Source organism: Acanthochromis polyacanthus, chromosome 9 (genome assembly GCF_021347895.1).
Source record: "Acanthochromis polyacanthus isolate Apoly-LR-REF ecotype Palm Island chromosome 9, KAUST_Apoly_ChrSc, whole genome shotgun sequence".
NCBI lineage: Eukaryota > Metazoa > Chordata > Actinopteri > Pomacentridae > Acanthochromis > Acanthochromis polyacanthus.
This window is the reverse complement of record NC_067121.1, coordinates 4212106-4232173: the sequence shown is the minus strand read 5'-3', so window position 1 is coordinate 4232173 and position 20068 is coordinate 4212106. Positions and strand designations below refer to the sequence as shown.

At 40.1% G+C, this 20068-nt stretch overlaps 1 protein-coding gene across 2 annotated transcripts in view; it reads right to left on the bottom strand.

Moving 5' to 3' along the window:
- The window catches only part of adcy8 (adenylate cyclase 8 (brain)), a 128329-nt gene that overhangs the window by 66703 nt on the left and 41558 nt on the right, over window positions 1–20068 (bottom strand). For both annotated transcript variants that reach the window (XM_051953771.1, XM_051953772.1), the window contains exons 3-5: window positions 6214–6344; window positions 5978–6089; window positions 5110–5237 (exon numbers count right to left, since the gene is read on the bottom strand). In XM_051953771.1, coding sequence (XP_051809731.1) covers window positions 5110–5237; window positions 5978–6089; window positions 6214–6344 — 371 coding nt within the window. The remainder of the gene's footprint in view (window positions 1–5109; window positions 5238–5977; window positions 6090–6213; window positions 6345–20068) is intronic.

Genomic DNA, 20068 nt, shown 5'->3' with positions numbered 1-20068 from the left:
GTTACGGAATGATCGTCGTCCCTCCGTCTGTTAGCAGCATTACTCAAAAACGGATTAATGGATTTTTGATGAAATTTTCAGGGAAGGTCAGAAATGACACAAGGACCAAGTGAGAAAAGTTTGGCAGTGATGCGGCTTATAGTCTGGATCCATGGATTTGACTAAAAAGTGGTTTGAAATTACATAAAATTTGCCCAAAATGATTAACATGTGTCCAAAATGACAATAAAAATTCCAAAGTTACTAAGAACTGGTCCAAAATGACTCAACATTTGTCCAAAATGACAAAAAAATAGTACAAACTGAGTAAAAAATGTATTCAAAATGCTCATGAATTGGTAGAAAATTACTGATAAATTATCCAAAATGACAAAACCTGTCCAAATGGACTCAGAAATGACTTGAAACCTGTCCAAAATTACTTTTAAAATGGTTAATAATCACTCAAAATTGGTGGGAAGTGACTCAGTTAGTTTAGAAATGGTTCCATCAGGCTAGAATGAAGGTTCTAGACTGGTCTCCCCAAAGTCCTGACTTAAACCCATCAACAGCCTGTGGACTGATGAAGAAACAAGTCTGAGTCAGAAAGACGACAAGTTTAGATGAACTGAACCAATTCTGTCCAGAGGAGTCAAAGAAAAACCAGAAGATCGTTAATAAATCTATGAAAGGACTAAAATACAGGATTGTTTTTATTGTGACAAAGATTTGCGTGTTTCAATGATTCCAGAGTTCTAGGACTCATTATAAACTGAAGACTGCCATCATAAACATGGTTTCTTCCAGTGCAGCAAAGTTTTGTTCTGCTCTGTCGGTGTCACTTCAGAGAAGATCAAAAATGACGCAAGGAGCAGGTGGTTAGATCTTAGCAGTGATGCAGCTTCTAGTCTGGATCCATGTGAACATTACATCACTTCCTGCTGATGATCACATGATTGTGATCCTACTACAAATCCACCTCTGAGGACTTATCAGGACTTATCCGTCAGAAATGATCCAAGGAACAACTGATTAAATTGTGGGGGTGTTTCTGAGTCCCATCAGTTCCCGCCGTCCGCTACATATTTAGGTCACGTGATTCGGTATCCGTACATAACGTTAACATGCAGAACACACACCTGTACTCAGCGTAAGGTCAGAGAATGAACAGCCTTAGCGGAGCACTGCACTCTCTTTTGTTGTTGTTATTTTTATAAGACTGGTCTGACACACTGATCTAAAGTACGGATGCCGTTAAGATAAAAAAAATTACCAAAATTTATGTGGTTGAGTCAGGCCAATATGCTGCGAGCCAAATGACAGCCTACTTCAAAATAAAAGCCCACTTTGACCTTTCACTATTAAAAATGCGTTGTTTTGCAATTAAAACGTATCTGATGAAGAGTAAAAGTAAATATTCAGTGATGTACATCTTCAAGGCTGAAATATTCATGCTTAACTCTGAAGCTCTGCATTAATTCATCCGGTTAATATTCATGAAGTCGACCTCCGGTTGGCTCAGGAATCCGCTCAGACGTTTCACTCGTTTGCTTCTCCTTTCCTACTTTAAAAACAAGCAGCAGACGGAGATCATTTCATGCTTCGTCACCGCGGCGACGGACGGGAGGTGAAATGCATCCTGGGGGTTCGTGGCAGGTGCAGCGGAGAGCAGATGGGGTTGTCATGACGACAGCAGCGAGAACGATGATGGAGGTCGGAGACTTCGCAGAAACATTTAGAAGTTCTGGTGGCTTCATGTCCGACCAGAAAACTGTGTCTGGTTCTCAGAAGGAGCTTCATTAGAGGCCAAAGACACGATTAAAAAACCCGCATGATTATTATTATACTTCCTTCATCTGACAAAAGAAACGCATTGTTGAGGCCCTAAAAATACTTGAAAACACATGGAAATTACAACACACATCAGGAGCAGCGAGAAATTTGATATTTTAGGGAAATGGCACACATCTGTGTCAAAATGGCTGCATAGCGCCACCTGGAAAATATTTATTACAACCAGTACATGTGACCTGGATTTATGGAATTTGGTGCACACATGTAACTGATCAAGACACACAAAAATGGAACTGACACCCACACCTAAAACACAACAGGAAGTCGGCCATTTTGAATTATGTGTCATATTTTGGACGATTTTGGGTCATTTTTGTACATTTTCAAAAGCTATAAACTCAAACAGGCTAACTTTGACAGAGCTAAAATTTGGCGAGGATGTACACCAGACATGGGTGATTAAAAGTTATCAAAGTGCTCTTCAAAAGTCTGATGACAGCTGGAAGAATTTCAACAATTTGCCATGAAAGAGGAACCCGTAAATGCTCCAGTCTGCCTCGGTCTTTACATGTTTGATCTGAGTCCAGCCTTCATCAGATTCACAGGCTGATATACATTCTCAGTCACAGCGCCTCCTGGTGGACAGGCTTGGATTTGCTGACCAACAAGGATGCGAGGACCTGCCAACGCTGCTTGTAGTTTTAATTTGAATTCTTTTCTGATTGTTCGTTTTGTCTCTTAAATTCTTTGATTTTTCACAGTTATTCAATCAACTCTATAAATCCGTGTGCATTTTATCCAACTTCCTGTTCTCGATTAATTTATTCACTCAAAGTTTTGCTGAATCTCTTTTTGTTTTGCTTTTCACACATTTTCCCTTAAAGCCCTCTGTGATAATGAGCTGTAAGTTGATCACTCATGAAAATGAAGTTGCTCATTGTGTGAATTTAACTGAAAAGCTTCATCAAAATCGGTAAACTACTTTGTATTTAAATATAATATTGTATTTAAATAATCAGCTTGACAGAAACTCATTAGGATGCCACTTTTTATTTAATTATAAGTCACTGATGTTGGTTTTTAAATTTTAAAAATGAGCACGAGTCACTCAAAGCTGTTGCACCTTTACATAAACAAAACTTAAAGCCTTAATTGAATTTAAACGGATTAATTTTGTGAAAATGAACCCGAGGACATTTGAGATTAGCAGGGAAATGAGCTAAATAAATCAAAACTGTTTTTTTCCCCAAAAAAATGTCACCTTTTCTACTTTCTCTTGGTCCTTGAACTCATCGTCTGTTGGTTACGGTTTAATCAGGACATTTAACCCAATAAAGATTTAACTATTTTTCTACACATCTCAAACTATAAATTGCAAAAAAAAAAAAAAAGTAACTTTTGCACTAAACATATTCTGTGAAAAACTAAAAATTCTGCATTTTCCTGCACATCCATCTGACTCAGCTGCAACCAACCAGCTGCATTTTAGTTTTCAGGTTGAACTGCAGGCAGTGTTTACACTGTAAACACGTACAGAACACAAATACATTCGCTAACTTTTTGCCCTTCATTTTGGCTCCCAGGCGTAAATCAGGATGTTCTGATGGCATCTCCATGGAAGTGAAATTAGATAGAATAAAATGCTCAGAACATGACTGATCGATATGGTGATACACATAACGGCTTTTTTTTGTTGTTGCATTTTTACCGTAAGTTGAGGATCGCCTGTACTTTTTAAAATCTCTATATGCTTGTTCCGTATTCCACGAGGTCCAATACTTGGTCCAACACTCTAACATTCACATCAATAACATAACCCATGCCGTAACCAATTCCCACATCCATCTGTACGCCGATGACACGTTTATCTGTACATCTAGTTCCTCCTTCCACACTGCCCTTCCACACTTCAATTCGTGTCCTGCTATAAATATCTGGGCTAGATTGTTCACTCTCATTTGAAAGACATATCCTGTCCAAAGTAAAATCCAGAATCAGCTTTATCTACCATAACAAATCTTCATCCTACTAAATCCCTTCTTGTCCTTCCAATATCTGATTATGGTTATGTATTACACAGATCCGCCTCAAAACCCCTCCATAAACTAGACACCATCTACCACTCTGGTCCTTACAACACCCACCACTGCAGCTTGTACAAACTGGTGAACTGGAATCTCTTCTGTCCCGTACACAATTACACTGCTTTCTCTTTATCTACAAAACCCTCCTTGGTAAAACACCACTTATTTACGCTCATTACTCACCATTCATAGCTCCACCTAGCCTAGCCGCGCTAGACCCATGTTCTGAAGCCACAAGGGTCTAGGACCGCTCGACAGGGAGGGAGGCGGGCTAAAAGGTTGTCTATCAAATCCCTCTGCAGCAATTGGGTAGGTATACAACCAATCAGCGCAACGAATAGGCTGATGTAGTTCCTAGAGCGCCGGCGGATTGTGGCTAAGTCCCATTAGCTTCCCAACCAGCGGAGCCAACTGGTATATTAAGGATTTGCCATATCCCGTCGGCATAAGTCCAAATACGTCTTTCTTCTCAATGAAACACTTCAGTGCCGTCCTTTGTTTATCTTTCAAGTTGAATTTTAGCTTCAAATCTTTAAGGGCTGTGGCCAAAGCCGAGTCCAAAGATAACTGTTTATTGTTTCCGGTTGTTTCTGTCAGAATCGTCACACCTCTGTCGTCACTTAGTTACGCCCGCCTTCTGACTCTACACTTCATGGTGATTGGTCCGGCCAGTTTTAGGAGCATCCAACCTCGAGCCTTATGGAGGGTAACTAGACCCACCCTGGCAGAGAATTAAATTTGTTGCTGTGGGTTGTCTAGCGCGGCTAGGCTAAGCTCCACCTGTATTCTTTGTGACAACAGTTTCATTCACCTCCTTAAAGTTCAGACCACTCTTGGTCGATTCTCATTCCAGTTTTCTGCCGCTAATGACTGGAACTCTCTACAAAAGTCCCTCATACTCTCCTCATACATATCACTCTTTTCATTTAGACAATCAGCTAGAGAAGCACTTCAGGACCACTGTACATGTTTTTAGCCTCTTTTTTTTTAGCCTTCCTGCTTTTAAAAGTCTTGTGTATTTTGTTTTTGTAGAACTCTCTGATTGATGTACATGTAACCTGCTGTCCATGTTGTTGTTTGCTGCCTCTTGACCAGGTCGATATCGAAAATGAGAATTAGTTCTCAGCTAACTTCCCTGGTAAACTGAAGGTTAAATGAATAAATAAATGTCTGTTTGTTTACAGAACTGAAGAACAGTTTGTAAGATGTTGTGTATCTATCTGCTGGAATAAACAGAAAGTGTAAGCGGTACCTGATGGTTTTGATCATGCTGAGGCCCATCTCCACGCAGCAGTGGGCGTGATCCTGCCGAGGCTCCGGCAGACCAGAAACACAGTAGTAGCAGTCGCCCAGGATCTTTATCCGCAGACAGTGATGCTCCTGAAACACAGAAACATTCACTTAAATCGCCTCGCAGCTGAAGACACGAGCAAAGACACAAAGTGGAAAATTAAAGGTAAATATACCGCTGGATTAACTCTCAGTGTGACGTCTGAAATAGAGTCTTACCTGACAGGTTTAACTCTTGAGACCCTATGATATCATTTATTATACAATTATACCTGAATAATTTACACACAAAGGTTCAAAACCTAAAGTGTTATTTATTATTGAAGTGTACTTAAATAATTTACATGCTCAGGATAAGATTCTACAGTAATATTTGAGAGACAAACTCACCTGAATAATTTAAATACTGAGCTTAGAACGGGACTAAATTTATTCTACAAATTTAGCTTAATATTTAATATCTAAAGGTCAAGACCTACAACGTTATTTATTATTCATAAAAGAAGTAGAAGAAGAAGAAGGAGGAGGAGGAGGAGGAGGAGAAGAAGAAGCCAGTGTCTACTGGGTCGGCCATTTTGCTAACCACATTAGCAGGTTAGCAGCTACTGCATTAACTGCCAGACTGAAAATAAAAATATAAAATGATTCAAGTTAAACTATTTTTTGTTGGAGAACTTGCATTATTTATGTTGATACACAGTTTGTTAGCATGAATCTCTGCAACGCTAGCATAGCGACTCGTTAGCCATAAACCACCAGAATGATCTCAATTCAGGTAAAACATCTATTTACACAAACAGGTTCGTGCACGAGGAGCTGAGGGAACTCACATGTGCGAGGCGGTCGAAGCGTGCAAACAGCTCGTTCAACATTCGGACCAGCTCCTGAGCCGACAGCGTGGTGGAGAGGTTGGTGAAGCCTTTGACATCTGCGAAAAGAATGCTGGATAAAATACGGAAATGTCACTTTGATATCCAGCCAGCTCTTTGAAAACACCTTTATATTTGTGTGACTGAACACGTTTACATGAAGCGTTCACTGATTTCAGCCGAACTCGTCTCCTCACCTGACATTCTCGTAGCGGTGGATGTAGATTCTGTGGAACTGGTGCTGGAGGTGCTCGTCCTCTACATTTGTCATGTCGTTGATCATCTCCAGGACTACAAAACGTGGCAGAACCGACAACACCAGGCGCTCCTGGAGGACAGAAGCAAAACGCTGGGGTCAGAAAGTCAGGTTTGGAGATTTATGAAGTCTGAAAAGTCAGATTGTTATGAACTCGCTAGCAGGAGGAGGAGGAGGAGAAGGAGAAGAAGAAAGAGAAGACGAAGGAGAAGGAGATGAAGAAGGAGAAGGAGGAAGAGGAGGAGGAGAAGAAAGAGAAGAGGAAAGATGGGAAAAAGAAAGAGAAGAAAAAGAGGAAGAAGACAAAGAAGAAAATAAAGAGAAGACAAAGAATAAGAACATGACAATGATAACAAGAAAAAGGAGGAAGAAGGAGGAGAAGAAAAAGTAGAAGACAAAAAGATCATTTCTCAGTGAAGCTAACCCTAACCCTAACCCTAACCCTAATCACCAGCTATCTAAAGTGGCTCATCTTTTTTTAAATCCCCAAAATAAACCATTTAACAGAGACAAAAACACAGAATCAGCTGATTTTCAACAACCACCATATTCTACAGGTTTCAATCTGCAGAACACCAAACATCTCAACATCTTCTGCTCAGACTGCTCAGGAAAGGCTCGAGGAACACGACCAAGAGCCTCCAGATGTCCAACCCAACAGCTGTGATGTTCAGGTTCAACCATGGAGGAACCTTCCGGACCCAACAGATCCACCGTCCAACTTCTGCTGAATGTTCTGGCTCATTAAAGACGTTAAAATCACCTCGTCGACAGGAAGATTCTTCCACTTTTTTAAAGAACACAACATTTTAGGGCCCAAAACTCTCACGACAAGAAAAGTAAAGAGGAGCTGTGAGGATTCAGCAGCTCGTTAAACATTCTAAAAAATAATGTTTCCACTCAACAACGAGTAAAATAATCCAACTAAGTGCATAAATGTTTAGGAGAAATTATAAAAATATGTTTTCAGAGATATGAAATCACATTAATGTAGAAAAATCAAGCAGCAGAGATCCACAAAACCCATAAAATCCAAACGTCCAAACACAGAAATGACATAAAGACGTCATATTCAACCAATAAGATACATTTAAAGGGAAATCAGAGTTTTACTCCACATTTAAAGGTATTTTAAAATATCTAATGATTGGTAGCATAAACTCAAGATTTTAAGTTGATTATTTGAAAGAAACTTTTAAATATTATGCCTTAATTATAAAAAAAATTCAAAATTTTAATAAATCTACTCATTTTTTTATGTTGGAAAGTTAGAATTCAAACTTTTTTCTAATATTGAAGATTTCAGATCCTGACCTTTACAGAACGTAGAAAATTTAATTACGTTGAATGTGAAATCCTGAAATGTGAGTAAGTCGACGCAGCACTTTCATGAATCCTAAAGCAGACTTTTATTAATTAGGAGGTGAAAACATTTATTTTCAGTGTAATGTGGAGTTAAATGAGGTTCAGATGAAACTCAAGCAGGAATTAAACAGAGTCAGAAATAGAAATAAAGTGCAGTAAAACCAGATTACATAAAGAAGACGATGATAAGCTGCTCCGTCAGAAACTCTCTGCTTGTTTGGCAGCAGCAGAGACAGATTTGGAGTGGGAGACATGCAGCAGCCTTCACGTTACTTTCTGCTTTTTGGCTCCGGGGATCTTCAGCGATGCCAACAAACCGCCTCCTGCTCTATCTGAAGATGCTAAACCCACCAGAAACCAGAATCCTGCAGCCTAAAGGGACCCGTCTAAGACCTGGAAACCAACAAACCGCCTCCTGCTCTATCTGAAGATGTTAAACCCATCAGAAACCAGAATCCTGCAGCCTAAAGGGACCCGTCTAAGACCTGGAAACCAACAACCCGCCTCCTGCTCTATCTGAAGATGTTAAACCCATCAGAAACCAGAATCCTGCAGCCTAAAGGGACCCGTCTAAGACCTGGAAACCAACAAACCGCCTCCTGCTCTATCTGAAGATGTTAAACCCATCAGAAACCAGAATCTTGCAGCCTAAAGGGACCCGTCTAAGACCTGGAAACCAACAACTCGCCTCCTGCTCTATCTGAAGATGTTAAACCCACCAGAAACCAGAATCCTGCAGCCTAAAGGGACCCGTCTAAGACCTGGAAACCCACAAACCGCCTCCTGCTCTTTTTGAAGACGTTAAACCCACCAGAAACCAGAATCCTGCAGCCTAAAGGGACCCGTCTAAGACCTGGAAACCAACAAACTGCTTCCTGCTCCATCTGAAGACGTTAAACCCACCAGAAACCAGAATCCTGCAGCCTAAAGGGACCCGTCTAAGACCTGGAAACCAACAAACTGCTTCCTGCTCCATCTGAAGACGTTAAACCCACCAGAAACCAGAATCCTGCAGCCTAAAGGGACCCGTCTAAAACCTGGAAACCAGTCAGTCAACTCACTGCAGATTCAGGAAACCTCACAGATAGATTTATGACAATATAATAATTATTATTAAAAATAAATAAATACATTATAAAGATGATAATAATAATAGTAAAAACAATAAACTTGACAATAAATTTACAAAAATAAAGAATAACATAACAACTACAATACAATTTAATAATAATAATAATAATAATAAAGAAATGAATAAATTAGTTAATTAATAAATAAATATTAATGTCCTCATCATTAATAGAATAATAATAATAAACCTGATAATACATTTCTGACAATATAATAATAATAATAATAATAATAATAAAAGTAAACTAATAATTAATAGTGAATAAAAATACCAATACTACTACTACTACTACTACTACTAATAATAATAATAATAATAATAATAAACTTGACAATAAATTGTTTTCAGATTTTCTCATTTTGAGAAATGAGAAAATCTGGCAAAAAATTATTTCCCTCATAAAATTTTCTACCTTTAAAACTTGTGTTCACTTTTATGCATTTTTTGTAATTAAATATGTAAAAATGTCTTTTAAATAATCCAAACTGAACCAAACAGCAGTTCTCACCTCCCAATTAAAAGATAAAAATCTAATTTCTGATTTAAATAAACCCTTTAAGTCACAAACATTATTTCCAAAAGTTAGTTTGACATAAAAATGTTGCATCGACTTAATGTTGTGACTAACAGAAACTCAGATTTCTGGATTTTAAATTTAAGCTCATTAAATCATCTTTATGATCTGAAGCTGCTGCAGGTTTCTGATCCTCTGCACCTTTAACAGACAGATCTGCTCATTTTGTGGCCAAATTTTCTGTCGTTGTTGTGAGAAACAAACGTCTGATGACACATAGATGCAGAAGACAGCGTGATGTTTGCATGAGCATGTCATGGCTGTTGCCCGGGGCGACGTGTTCCTTCATTAGCATGGACACACTCGGCGGTTTGTGTTGACTCAGCGTCCTGCTGTCGCTGACACGCTGCAGGGCGGCGAGTGGACATTCATCCGTCTCTTAAAGTAGTCCAGAAACAGAAAGTCCCAAAGGAAAGCTCCCTCAAACATCTCAGTAATTCATCTGAAGGTGGTCACAAAAAATCTCAAGAAGCTAACGGAGGAGAAAAAAATCTCTGCAGCATCAAGGAAACCACAAAAATGATCGGAAAATCTGTTTAAATGCACAATATTAGATTCTACTGAAGAGAGAAGGAATGAAGCACTGAAGCGTGTCGTTTTGTGTCTCGTCTTTGTAATATTTAGTCTCTTTTTTGTTATTTTTTTTGTCTTTTTGTCTGACTTATGTCATTTTGTTTCTGTTATTTTGTGTCATTTGTGTATTTTTTTGTCTTGTTGTTGTTTGTCCATTTTGTTGTCATTTTGTAACTTTTTTCCTTTATTTATTTATTCATCTTATATTTTTATACTTTTTCTCTGGAGCTGCTGTAACGGTGAACTTTCCCCACTGTGGGATCTATAAAGTTTATCCTTATCCTTTTGTCTATTTTTTGTCACTTTTTTGGTTTGTTTCGTGTTGTTTGTCTCATTTTTATCATTTTGTTTCTCTCATTTGTTGCTTTGTGTCTCATTTTTGTAGATATGAAACCTCAAAAAAAAGACACCAAGTCAACATAAAAGGTCAAAAACCAAGTTAAAAACACACATAATCCCCACAAAGATGCAAAATCAACACAAAAACAATTAAAATGACCATGAAAAATGGAAAAAAAAAAAAACACAGCAAGATGCAAAACCATCAGCAAAAGATGAAAAATCCACACAAAAAGATCAAAAACCATGTTAAAAATATGCAAAATCATCACAAGGATTGAAAAAAAAAACAGAAAAAGAAGCAAAATCAAGAAAAAAGGCACAAGATCACCACAATAAGATGCAAAGCTATCAGCAAAAAGTGCAAAATTAACTCAAAATACGTAAAACCACATCAAAAAGACGCAAAATCAGCACAAAAAGGCACAAAATCACAACTCAAAAGATGCACAACCACCACACAGAGGCACGAAATCACCACCAGAAAAATTGAAATGACCATGAAAAGTGGAACAACCAAGACAAGATGTAAAATGGTCACAAATTAGCCTTCGATCTACACACAGCGCTAAAGCTAAAGACTGTGTCTCAGCAGCTTCAGCGTCGGTTTAAACTCCTGTAATCCTTCAGTCTATGTGGGCGTCGCCTTAAAATGTCGCCTGTCAGTCGAGCAGCTGCTTTATCACGGTGACGAGATGACAGAAGCTGTTTACCAACTCAACAGTTTGACGTTTCTGTGGAGTTTGATGAGCGTTTCTTTATTCTGCAGCAGTTTAGACTTCAAAAACACAAGACGAGGAACCACAGGTTGATTCAAAGTTAAGATGAAGCTTATTGTTGTGAACATAAAGACCGTGTTTATCGTGTCAGTCTTGAGTTTGCAATGACTCCTATACCTCTGAATTTTCTGTGACTGAACCATTGAAACACATGAATCTTTGCTAATATTTGGTTTAATTTGTCCATATTTAACTCAGTTTGGTTCTTTCAGTTTCAATCTTATGGTTTATCTTTGACTTTTCTGGACAGAATTGGTTCAGTTCAGCTGAACTTATTGTCTTTCTGACTTGTTTCTTCATCAGTCTACAGGTTCTTGATGGGTCTAAGTCAGGACTTTGGGGAGACCATTCTAGAACCTTCATTCTATCCTGATGGAACCATTTCTTTACCACGTCTGATGTGTGCTTGGGCTCATTGTCTGAGTGAAACATCGAACTGTGTCCGAGATCAACCTTCTGCTGATGGTTTTAGGTTTTCCTAAAAAATGTGGAGGTGATCCTCCTTCTTCTTTATTCCATTTACTTTTTGTAAAGCTCCAGTTCCACAGAGCATGCCATCACCATGCTTGATGATAGGTTTGATGTTCTTGGAGTTGAAAACGTCTAAGACCTGCCCAAGACAGTCTGAAACCAGTCCTAATAAGGTCTAAAATCAGGACAAAAAAGGTTCAGAGCTAGTCAGAATACAGTCTGAAACCAGCCCTAAAAAAGTGTAGAACCAGAACAAAATTGGGGCCAAAACCAAATCTAAACTTCTCCTAAAAAAAAGTCCAAGACCCGCCCAAGACAGTCTGAAACCAGTCCTCATCCAGACCAGATCCAGAGTAAAATACATCCTAAAGCAACTTTAAATCACATCCAAAACCAGGAGAACCAAGACTGAAACCAAACATGAACCAGACCCAACAAAGTACAGAACCAGTCCAACATCCAGTCTGAAACCAGTCCAGAAACTCTTCTAGAAAACCCCAGAGCATGATACTGCCACCTCCATGCTTGACGGTAGGTTTGGAGCTCTGGGGTTTTCTTGATGTTCAGTTTTTCCAATCGTATGTAGGCTTTTCTTCACAACTGCAGAAATAAAACTAACACATTCAAACCCTCTCTCAGGTTTCAGCTCTGAAGCATCGTCGCTAACCGCCGCCCCACCGAGCTGCTCCACCGAGCCGCCCCCCGCTTGGATCACAGAGAAGTTTTCTGGTGTAAAATAAATAATAAAATGCAACCTCATGTGCACTCGAAGCTGCATGACGCCGTCTGAGAGCCCTGGAGAGCCTCTTCAAACCTCGAGTGGAGAGAAAAAGCCGAGGCTGGATAACAGCAGAGTGAATGGAAAACAGCCCAGCGACGCTTTGATTCTCTTTAGGCTCCATGACACAGTTTGTGCTGCTGCTCATTCAAAACCACAGTGGCTGGACGTACGTCAGGGTTTAACAACAGATTAAAACGACCAATCTGCATTTATTCAGTCAAAATCTCAAGCATTCTCTTTAAAGTTCTTATCTGACATCTGATATATCTCCTTTTAGTGACTTCCTGTGTGAACAAATGTATCTCTGAAGGTGGACATCACCTACAAGCTCTGATAACGTTTTAAAGAAAACATCAAAGAATGTTCAATGATCGTTTGAAACAATGCTCCTGTGATGTTAAACGTTAAATAAAGCAGAATATTTAACCTGGAACATTTGCACAGTGTTTCCAGAAGATGTTTGTAAGATGTTATCAAGGCTAAAACGTTCCAAAACCAGTCCAACATCCAGTCTGAAACCCGTCCAGAAGCCCTTCGAGAAAGCTCCAGAGCATGATACTGCCACCACCATGCTGGATGGTAGGTTTGCTTTCCTTAAGGTTAAAAAAAGACAAGCCCAAGACAGTCTTAAACCAGTCATTAGAAGGTCTGAAACCAGGACCAAAATCAAACCCAAATCAGTCCAAAAAATGTTCAGAACCAGTCAGAATACAGTCTGAAACCAGTCCCAAAAAAGTCAGCAACCGGGACAAAATTAGGACCAAAACCAAACCTAAACTGCTCCTAAAAAAGTCAAGACAGTCCTAAACCAGTCCTCATCCAGACCAGATCCAGAGTAAAATAAATCCTAAAGCAATTTTAAATCACATCCAGAACCAGGAGAACCAAGACTGAAACCAAACATGAACCAGACCCAACAAAGTCCAGAACCAGTCCAACATCCAGTCTGAAACCAGTCCAGAAGCTCTTCTAGAAAACCACAGAGCATGATACTGCCACCTCCATGCTTGATGGTAGGTTTGGTGTTCTTGGGATTTTGTTGATTTTCTTTTTTTTTTACAAACTTTTCTTCACGACTGCAGAAATAAAATGAACACTTTCAAACCCTCTCAGTTCATATTATTGATTAATAATAGAATTCACGTGAAAATTTCTCATAAAATGTTGGATTATTTATTATTTCACCGTCATATTCACAGTAATAACCTTTCAAACTAAAAGCATATTAATCTGAGTTGAACAAACACAGGAATCTATTTTTATTTTATTTTGTGATGATTAATTCCAGTAAACTCTGATTGGTCGGCCTCCTCCTGGAGATCAGCTGATTACTGAGGACAGCAGGTGTTGTCTCAGCTCCACTCTGCTCTGTGTGCTTTCCTGTTGTGTTTGTGTTGTCCTCAGACTAAGGTCTAGACAGACAACCACTGCAGCGGAGCGTTGCTAATGCTGCGTCACAACCAAACGCTCCGGGCTTTGCTGCTGCAGATTCACTGCAAGAAAAAATGTGGATGTTACAGAGTCGCTTCGAATTCAGGCCGAAAGTCTGAAGCTCTGCAGAGCTGCAGAGGCCTGCCAGTCACCGTGTTTACGCAGAAATGTACGATTCCTCTCATCATCACACCAGCATAGACAGAATAAGAGCTGAAAAAATGCATTTCTGGCTTTCACAGATAGAAATGTGCACTTTAAATCCTATTTTTAATATCAGCTGCATGGAGGTTTTGGCTTTAGGTTCCACCAGGAGCTCGACTTCCTTCTGTTTTTAGTCTTTTATCAGTTTTCTTTATATTTTTTACTTCAAAAGAAAAAGGGCTTCAAATGAAATGCTGCAAATTTGAGTTACTTAGCTAAACATCATCAAAAAAATCTTATTTTCAAGTCAAATTTGCAAACCTGCCGTCCTGAATTTGGTAAATACGAATGCAATTATGCACAAGACAAGCAGCAGAAACACACAGAATATAAGGGTTCTACTGCAGCTGAATATTTAACTGAATTCACATCAAAATTGTGCAATCAGTAAATTAAGTGAAAAAAATGAGGCTGCAATTTAGTGATAGGTGTTACGCAGCGAGTCAAATCAATTTACACTACAAATGATGATAATTATTCATTCATCAAATAATCACCGTTAGTAGTTTGATCGACTTTTAAAAATATTAGCCAATAAAGCAGAATATGTGTTGAAGATCGGCTGTAGTTCCTGGTTGTTCCACCAGGTGGAGCCTCTTCCTGTTTAATGGTGTGGAGACCAGAGGAGACGTCACTCAGACTACAGTTCAAACTGATTTTCTCAACAAACAAACTGCATTAATTTCATCATTATCATTAATAAAACTCATCTGACTGAAGTTCAGGACAGTTTTCTACCTCTGAGCTCCCTCGTCGTGCAGCTGAGCTCTTCTTTCAGTGTGGTGGCTAACGGAGGCCGAACAGTTTTTGTTCCACTGGAGATGAGAGCCAGCGGACTCAGTGTCAGATTAGCTTCAGAAGTCATTAGCGTAGCTTGAATTTAGCCGAGAGCCGAAGCCCTGCAGCGGCTCACTGACCACTTCCATCTACGTTTAAGGTTCGCTCTAAAGACTCCTTTTGTTGTTGCTCATGGTGAATTTTCAGATTTAAAATCTAAAGTATTCCACAACAGGAAGCTAATTTTAAACTTCATAATTCAGGAGAAAACCTCCAGCTCAAAGTGTTTTCAGGAACAGAAAGAGAGATGTTTAGTGTCTCTTAAGAAAAAAGCTTCTGTTTCGTAGAGATGACTAAAAGCTGTTTGAGTTTATTTGGTTCCAAACCAGTGAGCTATGGAGGCTAAATAAAGATCAGGCTAACATCAACGGTTCCACCTTTAACCCAATAAAAACCAGAATAACTTCTCTGGATGTAACTTTTCCACCAAATAGACCAGGTCTTACAAATGCTAAACCTTTCCAATCCATGTTAGAACCAGCTGTAACCATCAGTATTATGGGATGTATCCTAGTGTGAACAGTTTAGAGTCCTAGAAACAATCATTGGTTCCCTGGATGTGTTTCTGTTTCTGATAATCCACCAGAGAAAACTAAAAGGTGATTGTGGGTAAACTTTCAGGGGTCAGCAGCAGAAACAGTGAATATTTGTGTTTTTTCAGCTAAAGAGAAGAAACCTGATGACGCTACTGAACAGCCTCCATCTGGTAGAAAAATAAAACCACAAAAACTCAGCCAGCTTCTCTGCTGGAGAAGTCAAAAACATTACGGATAATCTGACAGAGTAAAAGCAGCTTCAGCCTTATTGACTGTCAAAGTGTTTTAACATGACAGACAACTCTCGTCTTTATTTTTTATCGTTATATTTCTGCATCTCTTCTGTGATTTTAGGGAGTTATTTATGCTCAGCGTGCTTTTATTTCTGTTACTGTTGGCAAAAAATAAATAAATTGAAAGTGGGATCGATAGTAATAAGATATTGAACCAGAAACTAGCGGTGCGTTCAGAAAGCAGCAATAAAACAAACAAAATAAAACAACGAAACAATAAAAAAAAGCAATGAAAGGTTGTACAAATGCCACTCGGTGAAGAAACGTCTTGAACAGAACAACTGACTGAATGTTGGAGCTCAAAAACCCTTTTTAAAGCCTGAACTGGGGGATTTTAAACAGCAGCAAAGTCCAATCTAAGTCCAGTATCAGTCAATCTTTGAGCTCCTTTTCAGGTCTAAAGAAAAACATCTGGAGCTGCTGGATTAACAACTTTCTCCAGAGGCTCGAATCCAACTCTGCTGTTTGAGTCCTATCAGGTACATATTAGTTGAACTTTTGAGACTGTCTGATGAAAATTGAGAATATTGAGACTGAACCACAACAGGAACACTGTAAAACCACAATAAGAACCTAAAACATGCTAAGATGCTACGTAGAGCTAACAGGAATGAGCTGTTTATGACTGCAGGCGTCTCAAGGCGACCTGAAACTGGTCCATTTATCTACTGTAGGTTAAATACTTCAGATCAGCCCTGACAAAACTGCTGTTTAGGTCTCAAAACTTCATTAACCTGATCAGTACGTCTATCGAATCTCAACAACAGAATAAGTAGAATGAGGATGTTTTCTACTGCAGGAACTTGTGGATCATTTTAGGATGTCTGGAACCTTTGAGTGGGTTTTAACTGCAAAAACCTCGATTGTAGAACCTCTTTAGGGCTGATTTTTAGGACTTAATCCAGGTTAGCAACCCTGAAACACCACTGTTGGAGTCTTGATGCTGATTAAACTGAACATTCACCATTTTTCCAGTCTTTGCCTTTCCAACTTCACCATCCACAACCTAATTTTGGTATACAGGTAAACATTACTAAACACCATTGTTGCATTTCCTGTTGCACTCACAAAACTGGAGTCCCATTCAGTAACTACTACTAGCACAGGAATACTTCTGTACCTGACGTTGTGATCCATGCTGAAACAAGTAGTTGAAGTCAGGATTGATCCTCCAGGGACCATGAATGTCTGTAAAAAACATCTTGATAGTGACGTAACAGTTATTTAGTTTAGACTAAAGGTGTGGACAACTAATCCAGTGCCCAACATCTACAGCTGTAAGCGTGACTTTGGTTTTTATTTTCTACTGTTTGTTCAATTCAGTTCAGTTTTATTTACATCGCGTTCAATTCACAACATATTTCATCTCATAGCACTTCAATTTTAAATGGAGGAACCCAACAAATCCAAAGTTTCGTTTTGGATTCCGTTTGAGCAGCACTTGGGCGACGCTGGGAAAGAACCAAAAAGTGGAAAAGACCAAAAACCAATCACGAAACAAAAAAAAGGCACAAAAAAACGTAATAATTTATGGCAATCTTTGTTGTAAAACAAGAAGACATCCTAGCTTTAATTTTCTTGCAAGATTTCGCTTCTTGTGGCTACTGGTATTTTATGACAATTATGCTCAAAATTGTTATTTTTCCAGAGAACATTCAATATGTATCCTTCAGCCAAGACCTAATGTAAGAGGAGATGCTGCACGCCAAACTAAAGTCTCTCAGTTTCCTTGTTGACCTGTCCTTGGTCACCAAACTGTTCAGGAAGAAGCATCTTCAGTAATGAACATTCTGAAGGCGTGGCTCCTTCTGGGTTGTGATACTGAGGTATCTCTGGCATACGTCGCTTCATCTCGTATTCTCCTGATCTTTAGGACATCAGCATGTATCTACATGAGCCTGCAGTCTATTCAAAATACTGAGTTTTCTGATCTCAGCATGCAGCAGATTAGCCTTTTTCTTACTGTCATTGTCAGTGTTAATCGATGCTGCAAAGCTAATATGATGTTGCAGCCCGGTCTCACGGGGATTCAGTCAGTCAGTTTTTGTTTCGGTTTCGTGCGCACCAACACGATGTCGTCATGTTTTTCGTGCCGCTCACCACGAGCGAAACCCGCTGTGGTAATCACATCTGAAAGTGGTTTATACCGGCGGATTCATGATGATCTAAGCTGTCCATCGGCGTTTGCGGTGGCCGCTGCGGCCGCCACTGCGGCCGCCAGACATTCTTTATATTCCTATGCAAATTCGGCGGATTCATGACGATTTAAGCTGTCCATCGGCCGCCATTGCAGCTGCCAGACATCTGGCTGCAGTGGTGGCCGCGGCGGCGGCCGCAAACGCCGATGGACAGCTTAAATCGTCATGAATCCGCCGGTATAAACCACTTTCAGATGTGATCCGGCCGCTATTGTGGCTGGATGTTTGGCGGCCGCAAACGCCGATGGACAGCTTAGATCGTCATGAATCCGCCAAATTTGCATAGGAATTTAAAGAATGTCCGGCGGCCGCCGCAAACGCCGATGGACAGCTTAGATCGTCATGAATCCGCCAAATTTGCATAGGAATTTAAAGAATGTCCGGCGGCGGCCGCAAACGCCGATGGACAGCTTAGATCGTCATGAATCCGCCGGTATAAACCACTTTCAGATGTGATTACCACAGCGGGTTTCGCTCGTGGTGAGCGGCACGAAAAACATGACGACATCGAGTTGGTGCGCACGAAACCGAAACAAAAACTGACGTGACAGTTTCACGAATCCCCGTGAGACCGTGTTGGATGTTGTGTGATCTGCCTGGATACAAAAATATAGCAGCTTGTTTATGGTATTGACAAAATGCTTAGAAAACGCTGGTTAAACACAGGAGCTGCCCAGTGGTTCGGTGGTCAGCTCTGTTGCCTTCCTGGGATCTTTCTGCATGGAGTCTCCATGTCCTCCTGTATATGTGTGGGTTTTCTCCAGGTTCTCCAGCTTCCTCCCACAGTCCAAAGACTAACTGGTGATCCTAAATTGTCCACAGGTGTGAATGTGAGTGTGATTGTTTGTCTTTATGCGTAGCCCTGTGACAGACTGTTACCTGTCCAGGTGTCCCCTGCTTTCACCCAAAGTTAGCTGGGATAGACTCCACCCCCCGCCACCCTAATGAGGACTCAGCGGTGTATAGATGAGGATGGATGAACTGTGCTAAATAAATACATCTGATGTGACTAGAAGTCTTTAGGAAACCTAAAACAGATGACTAGGGTTTGTTTTTCTAAATGTTTGCACCGCCTTCCTGCAGTAGAAATCTGCCTAATGAGACGCCTTTTTCCACATCACATGTCCTCATTTGGTTTATTTTAACACACAGAGCTGTAAATTCTGAATCCTTTCCTTGCTTTCTGCCTGCAGGTCCGACCCACATCATGCCGCCTCCACACAGCAGTCAGACTCAACCACAGAAGGAGTTTATCTTGTTGTTGTGAGGACAGAAACGTGTTCCTATTTACAGAAACACGGGCCTCTGATTGGCTGATATTAAGGCGTTCTGCTGGGGAGGGGGAGGGGCCCCGTTTTACCCCATTATGACCATCTTATCGGAGCCGAAAGCCTTCCAGGAAACCCAAGCGACATAAAAGCTTTCTCTGCAGTCCAGCCCAGTAAACACGATCTGTCAGTGTCTAACGGCCGCCGTGTGGTTTGTTTCTGCTGCCTGTCCTTGTGGCTCAGGCTGTGTGTTTTCTCCTTAGATGTGAGTTCATGTGTGGGACAGCGCTGGATCGATGCCGGGCCCCTGTTCTCCTCCCGGAGGACTCATTAGCTGCTAACGGTCGCTGCCGCTAACTAAAATCCATCAGCTGTTGTGCTTCTTTTATCAGAGTCTCCTCACGCCGAGCTTCCAAACTCTGGAGGTGAAAATGCATCTCTGGCACATGACGCTGTTGATTCAGAGAGCAGGACTGTGTTTTAAAGTGCCGTGGCAGATGAAGGTCATCTGGAGGTCACTGCTTATTAAGTTCAGATTCAACAGGAAAACATCTGTAATCAGGAGATTCCACGAAAAGCCAGACAGTTCCAATCAGAATCATCTTATCTGCAATAAATTTTGTGCTTTTAATGAAGTCAAACGGTTTGGAGGGACAGAGCTGAGATGACAGACTTGTTTTAGACCAGATGTTCTGATTCCTACAGCCTGATTGGAGCACAAACCCTTAAAATGATGACGGATCTCTTCATCATAAGCTTCTCCTCATCATAAATACCATGTTCAATAAACCGATTTAATTACTTTTTCCATCTAATGGTGGAAATAGCCAAAATAATGAACCAGTCTCAGCTTGTGTTGCATCATCTGTCACAATGAATCTCTAATTTTGGTATTTAATTGTTTCTGATAGAAGATGGATTTTTGATGTTAAGAACCTGCTTATTCCAAAACGGAAAGCTAATTTTGAATCCTGTAACTCAGTTTCACATTGCTGCTGTTGGGAGAAAACCTCCA